The sequence below is a fragment of the Carassius auratus genome, chromosome 5 (genome assembly GCF_003368295.1).
Source record: "Carassius auratus strain Wakin chromosome 5, ASM336829v1, whole genome shotgun sequence".
Classification (NCBI taxonomy): Eukaryota; Metazoa; Chordata; class Actinopteri; order Cypriniformes; family Cyprinidae; genus Carassius; species Carassius auratus.
In genome coordinates this window covers 10,879,266-10,888,590 of record NC_039247.1, presented here as the reverse complement: position 1 = coordinate 10,888,590, position 9,325 = coordinate 10,879,266, and the positions used below count along the sequence as shown (strand labels likewise).

At 36.6% G+C, this 9,325-nt stretch overlaps 1 protein-coding gene across 1 annotated transcript; it reads right to left on the bottom strand.

The window, feature by feature from the left end:
* Positions 1–2,026: 2,026 nt before the first annotated feature.
* On the bottom strand, positions 2,027–6,412 carry LOC113074943 (uncharacterized). The gene is made up of 4 exons (XM_026247648.1): positions 6,168–6,412; positions 5,689–5,722; positions 4,058–4,120; positions 2,027–3,925 (listed from the first exon to the last, which is right to left on the bottom strand). The coding sequence occupies exons 1-4, from the start codon at positions 6,267–6,269 to the stop codon at positions 3,495–3,497; spliced, it is 630 nt and encodes a 209-aa protein (XP_026103433.1). The 5' UTR covers positions 6,270–6,412; the 3' UTR covers positions 2,027–3,494.
* Positions 6,413–9,325: the final 2,913 nt, after the last annotated feature.

The following is a 9,325-nucleotide window of genomic DNA, read 5'->3' as shown; positions in this document are numbered from 1 at the left end:
TGTTTCTTAAAACTTGTAAATGTTGGGGCATTCCTAACAGTTAAGGGAAGTGAATTCCACAACCTGGGGGCTGCCACAGAGAAGGCTCTTTCACCCATCATTTTTAGATGAAAGAAGGCTGTTTAAGGAGGAAAGATTGGCGGAGCGGAGAGATCGAGAGGGCATATATAGCGTAATTAAATCACATATGATGGTGCAGTTCCATGTACAGCTTTATATGCTAAAATAAGAGTTTTAAATTCAACATGGGCATGGACTGGAAGCCAATGCAGGTTCCTAAGAACCCCAGAGATATGCTTATGAGCAGGGACGTCGGACTGGGGGTAAAACCAGTACTGATTACCAGGGCCCCAGAGGAAGAGAGGGCCCTTGAAAAGTCTGGAATATATTTAATTTTTTTTATATGGGGGCCCATCAGGACTGCATATGCATAGGGCCCGGGATCTTGTGCAATGCCCCTGCAGAAGGAGTATGTGTAAGAACACGGGCAGCTGAGTTGCAGTTGCTTAATAGACTTTGCAGGTAGGCCAAGATAAAGGGATATTGCAATAATCATCCCTAGAGGTAACGAGTGCATGGACAAGCCTTTCTGCATCAGGTAATGAAAGAAAAGGCCTAATCCTGGCAATATTTCTTAGATGGAAAAAAGCTGATTTTGAAATGCTCTTGATATGTGCTTCAAGTTACAAATGTGTATCAAAAATTACACCAAATTACATACATTTAACCCTTTTCAACCATTTAGCACTAAAGAATTTCAGAATGATGGTCTGGAATTCGTGGCAGCTTTCATTGGCCAAGGCCCGCCCATAAGACCGTTTGACCGACATGTCAAACAACCAATCACAGTTCGTTTCGTTCACCGGCACGTTTCGAGGTGTGGAAATGTTGCCACAATAACAGAGTGTGTAAAACTCTTTCAAGGTTCTATGCTGCAAACTTTAAATATTTCACATACTTTTGAAAATACAGCGTTTAGTTGACCCTGATAAGCCGTTAGTTTCCCGAAATGTTACAAGTTGACATGGTGCAAGCTTAATTTAACATCACAACTGACAAATGTATGGAATACTCCGAGTCAGATAAGCAAATTATTATATTTTGAAGTCACTACAGGAAAATAACCTGTTTTATGAATGAAGTCAGGTGCGTTGTCAGGTTACTGATGTGCATGTAAATGAGGAAAACTGGTTATTTTAATAGGCTGATATTTGTGAGTTATCAGCATGTAGACGTGCTCATTGACGCATTAAAATGCTAACTCTCTTCAGAGTTTTTCCCTACAAAGTGACATGATCAGTAACTAGTGTGTGCCACACCTGGTAATGTTTGTTTAGATTTTTGTATTCTTTAATAAAGCGATTGTCTTTATTCTTATGGTCCTTGTCTCCATGCTTTTGTAAACGAAACTGAGTGCCTTTGTGCAAGGTAAGTTTATTTATTTACTCAGTCAGGGCAGTTACAAAAACGTGATTTTTTCATTCACAATTTCCTCTTTAGCAACACTTTGAAGATTAAATTCACAACATGACTCAACTGAAACCCTGTAACTTCCGACTTGACTCACCGTTTTCCGTCAGATTTAAATCTCTGCCACAAGGGGGCAGTACGTACCGCTACATCTAGACCTACGTCAACTAAATCAGCCCTTCTCAGACGCTTTACTTCAGGACCTAAAGTATAATACGCCTCCTCGTTCAGCATACAAGTTACAATGAGAATCACCCAACTAAACGTTTCTGGTTCCCAGGACATTCTAGGAATGTCAGTTGATGGCTGTAAACAAATAAAAATAAACTAATTACAGCCATTAGATATTTTGTACATTTTCATTAGGTTGTCACACAAAAAAATCTCCTACAATGTAATGTTGGTTTATGGTTATGCTGTTCTGGTTCTGCAAGGAACACAACACTAACAGTTTGACAGACATCAACCATTTTCTCTCTCTCTCTCTCAATAAATAGTCTATACATTTTTATTAAAGGTATGTTTATATATAAAGCTTAAAGACCAGATAACATTAACATAAATCATTTTGTTTGTGATATTACATTGTCTGGTTGGGACATTTTTGTAACCATCCATTTATTAAACATTTATCACAAACAACTTTCTACTGAAGTGTGATGTTTGGTTAATATAAAGAAATTAACTTACTGAAAATGAGGCATGCAAAGGGAAAACAGATTGCTTTATTTATAATTATTAGTTTAAATAAAAATATTAAAATGACATAAATATATTTTTGCATATTTGAGAACAGTAAAAAAAAAAAAAGTAGTAAATTAAAATCACTCAGCATTAACAATTACCTTTTTAGATATAATATGTATAAGGGCTTAGCTGTGAAAGAACAAAAATTTCATACAAAAAGAAAGAAAGAAAAAAGCAGTACATTTACTCTCTTGTTTTAAATATCTTCTTTAGATTTGGCCAGCTGGTTTGGGTCATCTGAATACAAAAAAAGTATGAATCATCAGAAAAGGTATTTTCCTGACAGAAAAAAATACTGGGTTTTGGAAAAGAAACTTTCCCACTCGCTGGAAAAGAAAAGCACTCCGTTGTCTCATTAAAACAGCTGATGTTGTTCAGATTCCTATGGCTTGCTTGACTGATTGCATTAGTGTAACTAGTGGTATTTTTTTATGTGAGGAAAAAGAACAAAAAAACATCACCACCACCACCACCAGAAAACACTTCCATGACATTCATGAAAAAATAATCTTTCCAGCTTCTGTGGCTGGATGAATCTGCTCACAGATAAAAATTGGCACCACATTTCAAGAACTTTGACAAATAAAAATGCAGATTTCTTGTCTTAAAAAAGGAAGCACATATTTACACAAAATATTGCTCCATATCATTAGCTTTTGTTTTGACACAATGAGCATTCATATCAAACACTGATGCTGGACAAAGATAGGGTATTAAGAAGTGTTTACATTCAACTGTCGATGATTAAAATACTGCGTGATTAAATATATACAGGAAGATGCACTTCACTAAAGAGAATTAGCTTACTACTGTTTTGTAAAACAAATGTTTGCAGGCAGTTATGACATCTTTTATGTAAGTAATACATGAGAATCTTCAAAGTCGGTGCTCATAAACAGTATATCATGCCCTTTTTGATCTTGACTCATAAAAAAACTGAAACAAAACAAACCTAACTCATATATCTGTTGAGAGGAAAATGTGTCATGCTTCTGAGAAGATCATGAGATGTGATCTTCATATTTCGAAAGGAAGAAGAAAAAACACCAAGAAAGTATCACAACCCCCCACGCAATCCTTGTTAATGTCAGCGAGCATTTCCTAGTACAATAGCTGGAAAATCTCAGGTGTTCTAGCAGCTGATCTTGAGACCGCGTCCACTCAGAATGTCACATATAAAGCTAACAAGAAGATAAGAACAACCGTCATTGTAAAAATTGGACATGGATATGGTTTTCACCGGGAAAGCCAATCACTTCTGCAACATATGCGACAGTCTACCAGTTGTCTGCCAGTTTTATGATAGTGATAAAGGTGGAGAAGGGTCTGGGTTGGTAGTTCACCAAGTGACTTGGAAATACTCTCACTGATAACTGGCTTGTTGACTGCATTTTCATCAGAAGGAAAGTGTTGAGCTTCGCATCTGGAGACGAGTTGACACTCACCACCTGAGTGTCATGTGCGGCTGAAAAAATCTCCTTCTGCCCACCATAACTGAAATCCACTAAAATTTTCAGTTCTACAGTAGAACCATTATTCTTCCGTGGGTTTAGAATGAAGTTAGCTTGTATATAGACCAGGTAGACACCTTTCTCTCGAATGACCATCCACATGTTAGTCTGGTCCAGAATACTCTCACTCTCGTTCCTGTATCCCAGCCACTCATCCTCCCAGATCAAACGATGATCTGCCGCACTGTAGTTCTGAGCTTGAAGAAGATAAACATGTAGCAAGAATTCTCATTATAGAATCCCAGAGGTTTATATTAAGTTATGTAATTTAATATGGTTTTAAATGTAACAAATTTGACAAAAAAAAAAAAAAAATTGTGGCTAATCACCTTTCAGAAGCCAGTGTTCATGAGAGACCTCATGTCTGAACATACTTGCTGTAAATTCAGCGACTGTCGGATAGAAAAAAGGAAAGAAAAACATCTGTAAACATCTCCCAAGTTTTGCCCCACTGAACAAATGTTGATTAAAAATGACAACAACAAAAACTGCTGTATGACTAAATTTGCAATACACAGCTGTACAGGAAAATGCGATGAAGCAGACCACAAACATGCATTTGGGCTACACAAAAACACAGCGAGACTCACCCAAAACATTCTCACAGCAGACTCCCACAAACACGCACAACAAAAATTGTCTGGGTTATACGGAATGTTACATTATAGTGTGTTACCTGTACAGTAACCACAGTTATTTTACTACAGTTAAACTGCAGTCAATTAGAATGAAGATTCTTCAAATACTAAGAGCCATCAGAACCTTATTACCATCTACAGTAGGCTAGCCTTTTTTAATTGACTACAAAACACACAATAAATCATGATCAGTTATTTTTAAATTACTTAAATTAAAAACTAATTGTTTAAGTCAGTGGTTTTCAACCTGTGGGCCGCGATGGTATTGCAGGTGGGCCGCCAAATAATAATATTGTTCATATATGTAAAAATGTCTAGGTCATAACATAATTACATAACTTCATATAAATAATTAAAAAACAAAAAACAAATTAAACTGTTACTATGGTTCCACTATTCGAGCTCGCTGATTGGTTTAAGAATAAACCGCCAATTTATCTTAGATATTTTTGCTGCGTATGCTACAGAACAACAGCATTTGTGCCAAGCGGTGCCAGCCTGACTTATTTTCTGTTCACTGCCAGTTCATTCAATAAAGACAGTTAACAATCTAGCTTCTGAGTAATAAGTTATTAACTCGACAATAGCGGGGTCAGTTAATTTTTGCAGTGGGCCGCGCAAACATATGTGTTTGGTTGTGTGGGCCGCGAGTAGAAAAAGTTTGGGGACCACTGGTTTAAGTGCTTGTGGGTGATTATTGGCGTCAAACCAAAGGGACAGAGTCTTAATATATAGCCTACACGTTATATAATGTTCTAACAGGTGTTTCGAAGGCTTTATTTAGTAACGACACAATTCAAATGAAAAGTCAATCAGAGCGTAGTTTTAACTACGAAAAGAGGCTCGCGAACAGGAGTCGCATTCGCGGAGGAGGTTACCATAGGAACAGCATTCTTCAAGTATCATTTTGTAGCTCTCTTTTTAAATAAAATTATTAACAAAATTCTAAAGTGTTCTTAAGTTTAGATCATTCGTTTCGCGCCAAATGACTGTTACCACTTGCACCCTCAACAGATCGCGCCCTCCACAGGAACCTTCTAATACGCTTAACGCGATTTAAAGGACTAATATAGTGACATAAATGAAACAAACTCTATATATAGCCAACCTTACTAATGATGCACACTATATACAGGCTAAAAGATACACTTAGAACGCGGAGCTTTTCTCTCTCTCTCTCTCTCTCCCTCTCAAAAAAAAAAAGCTTAAGCAGCAATACAAATTAGTAAAAAAAAGACAAAGAAACTCCGCCAATAGTACGTTAGCAGACAGAATACACAATAAGTACTGCAATCATGAGGAAGTATTTAGGTATAACTTACCATTCACGATGTTTGTTATTTGGCATTTGGGCACCTGTTGAAGTTACAGAAAGACATGTCACTGTCATGCAAAGATTATTTCTAGAGTAGCTAGCCTAGCTCGCACAGAAGCAGAGCCTACGTAAAGACGCATAAATCCATCCATTCGCTGTTTACATACACGCCCTCTGCAACTTGATCCATGAATTAGCTATAAAATGCTGGAGAAAGCTCCAAGATGGAAAACAAGGAAGTGTGTAATTTATGTAAACTGAGGATCGGACCTTTTCCCCCTCTCTCTTCATAAAAATATTAAAACTGCATGCTTGCTTGAATGGAGAACTATTTTACTAGACATTCATTCAACGAAATCAATCTCTGAGTTATTCTTCAAAGTGTCCCACAGAATCCTGAACACGGGGTAATTTTATTCTGCAAAATAATAACTAGCAAGATAAAGAATCAAAAAATTCTAAGGCTGTAGATCCAATTATATTTACCTTTGACACGAAGACATATGCCAAGCACGATGCGATTAAAATAAAGATCAAAGCTATCGATGTCCAGATGATATGCGTCCTAGCAGACCGCGCTGTATCCATGCCTGCTCCTCAACAAGTTGAAATAACTACAGTCTCAAACAAGAAATGACTCTTGTACCGGATGAAGTTGTCGAATGTAATGAGATAGGAGTCTCTCCCACGCGCTCAACAGTGCGCTTTTACTCCGCTTCACCTGTGGGTGAGATGAGGGTGGATGCGATTATGGTAACAGAAAACTCATAGCTTTCACTATGTAAAGCATGCTTTCATGCATTTCACTGATTTCTTGTTGCAATCTAAGCCAGCATCGTTGTTTCATTTGAGTTATTAGCACTGTTTGTAATTTCACTCTTTTATCAGATCACCGATCTGGAGAGTCAATAAAACCTGAATCTGCCTAAATGAAGTGACATAGTTGGTGGATGGAGGACACTGAAACTTTCCCTTATGTCAGTTCTGAAATGGTATCATTTTTGTAAAACACAGAAATTCAAATCTTTAATCGTAAAAGGTCATGACAAGTGACAGTGAGAAATAACTCTTTAAATGCACAGTTCACCCACACTCTGGCTTAAAAACAACCCAGTTTGGCTTGTTTTTAACCCAAGGACTGGGTAAATGTTGGGCTCATTTTACCCAGCAAATTGGGTTGTTTATTTAATCCAGCATAATGGGTTGATTCATACTTTTTGTTTTACTAAAGGACTGCCACAATGCGTTTCACTCATAGCTGAAACATGCTGTGAGTGCCTCTATAACCTGCCCATAACAAACAATAAAAACAGCTCTGAGGACATATTTTACGATCTAAAGTAGGCATTCTGCATCTTTATGAATGAAATCTATTTGTTTTATGCAAAGCATCAGACTATTCCATCAAGCGAAAAGACGCGCCTCGCGTTTAGATGATTCATACCGCGCGCCTGTATGATGCTTTGCATCAAATGGAACGATATACAGCACAGTAACGATTTTATAGATAAAATAAAAAACAAACCTGTATTCTACCGAAAAATGCATAAATTCAATGGCGTTTAGAACTGCTCTCTCATAAAGAGGACGCAAAATCCCTGAGAATGAATAACTTAACCGCTGGGTTACATCTGACCCAGGACCCAGGAGTAACACTTAAACTAGCCAAACATTGGGTTGTTACATATGACCCAGGAGCTGGGCAACAACACCCCCCACCCTCAGAATCTTGATCATTACAAACCTATATAAATATCAAAAGGAGAAATTATCCCTTTGAGGGTGAATAAATAAATTAATTCTCAAAAGGCTGTAATAATCAATGTAAAAGTAACAAAGTATTTTTTTTGCAATAAATGTCACATCCTCCAGAACAGCCATCTGGTAGCACTTGTGTGTGAAGATTGTTGAAGATGTAGCTGGTTTTTGAAATAATAATTTATTTGAATATTTTTTTAAACAAACTGTCCTAAATGATTCATTCATGATTAATTCATGAATTTAAACTCAATGAATCATTGAATTATTTAATATATGAACTGACTCTAGCTGGAAAAAATGACTCTTTGTTATCGTCTTCATGTATTAATGACAAACTATTTTCCTTTTTGACACTGTAAATCTGCTTTGACACATTGTACATTATAAAGCGCTATACAAATAAAGGTAAATAATCAGAGATTATGCAACGGCTGCTATTGTAATGGTAACTTGAAATTAAGTAGTTCACTTCCAGAATTAAGTTTGTCATAATTTACTTGCCCTCCACTTGTTCCAAAACATTTATGAGTTTATTTCTTCTCTTGAACACAAAAGAAGATATTTTGATATTTTAATTTTTTTTGTATCTGAACAGTTGATGGGCAACATTGAATTCATTTGTATTTTTTTCCTACTGTGGTAGCCAATGAGGCCAATCAACTGTTTTTCAAAATATCTATATAAGAAAGAAGCTCATACGGGTTTTGAATAAGTGGAGGACAAGTAAGTGATCACAGAATTTTTATTCTGCAAGTGAACTATATAACTATATTTAATAGAACATTTTGCAGAATGATGTTGCCATTCTATCAGCTACTGTTTAAAGTCCCTATTTTTAGTCAATAACTAATCATTTGAACTGTTCTCCACACAAAAGCCATCACATGCCTTTAGAATAACTAAAAAGTGATTTTGCATCCTTTTTCATTACTACTGTCATTGGACAAAAAACACTGACCAAGACATTCCTCAGAATTACTCCTTTTGTATTCTGCAGAATGAAGTGTGACACGGGTTTGAAACAACATAAATGGGGACAGGATTTGATATTTTAGGTGAACTATGCCTTTAAGATCACATATAGATCACAAGTTCTTTAGAGACCACCCATCTGGTATTTTCCCGCAATGTTGACTGGAAGTCATAAGAAATATCTGTAATCAATCATGCAAACAAGGTCACCACATGTATATACGTGTGCTCCCATTGGGTGTGGGTGTTAGCAGAAGCATCAGCAAAAATCTTCACGCACTGTGCATGTTTAGAGTTTGCTGGGCGCTTTAGGGACATTCAGTCTGTTTGTGAGCATCTCACTGTTGATTCAGACACAGATTGTGTTTTTCCAGTTATATATACATATATATATTTATATGACTCATTTTTATCGGTTACTCTATTTACAGAACTCACAAGTTTCCCAGATGATATCAAAGTAAGTAAAAGAAAATGCCCGCAAATGTCTTCCATTTCGAAGGCCTACATGGCTCAGTGATGCCACAATGACATCAGATTCCACTTGTCAGCACTCGATTGGCTAAAGTGCTGTTGATTTCCGGCATCATGTGCTCAGATTAATTTAAATGTCTCTGGATTTTTGATATGCAGTGAATCACATCACTGAAAACTGCGAAGCAACTGACTTATTTGATTTTAAAGAACAATCTGAGGATGATGATCCTTATTTATTAACTAGGACTAATAAAGCTCAGAATTAGAGCAAGGATGCTGTGTTGTCTAGCTTTGCATTACTCTGGATCTGAGTAAGATATTCAAATAATTCTCATAAACATTTTATTTCCAATGTCACTGCAGGGTTTGTGGGATTGAGGGATGATTTTAACAAGAACCTCAACATCTCTGTGTCATAGCAACAGTATTTCCAG

Bases quoted from the DNA above. Each gene is read 5' to 3' on its own strand.
- LOC113074943 (XM_026247648.1), bottom strand. From the start codon at position 6,269: ATGGATACAGCGCGGTCTGCTAGGACGCATATCATCTGGACATCGATA. The intron at 5,723-6,167 runs GTAAATATAATT...TAACTTCAACAG, and splicing joins CATATGTCTTCGTGTCAAAG to GTGCCCAAATGCCAAATAAC. The intron at 4,121-5,688 runs GTAAGTTATACC...TCTATCCGACAG, and splicing joins AATAACAAACATCGTGAATG to TCGCTGAATTTACAGCAAGT.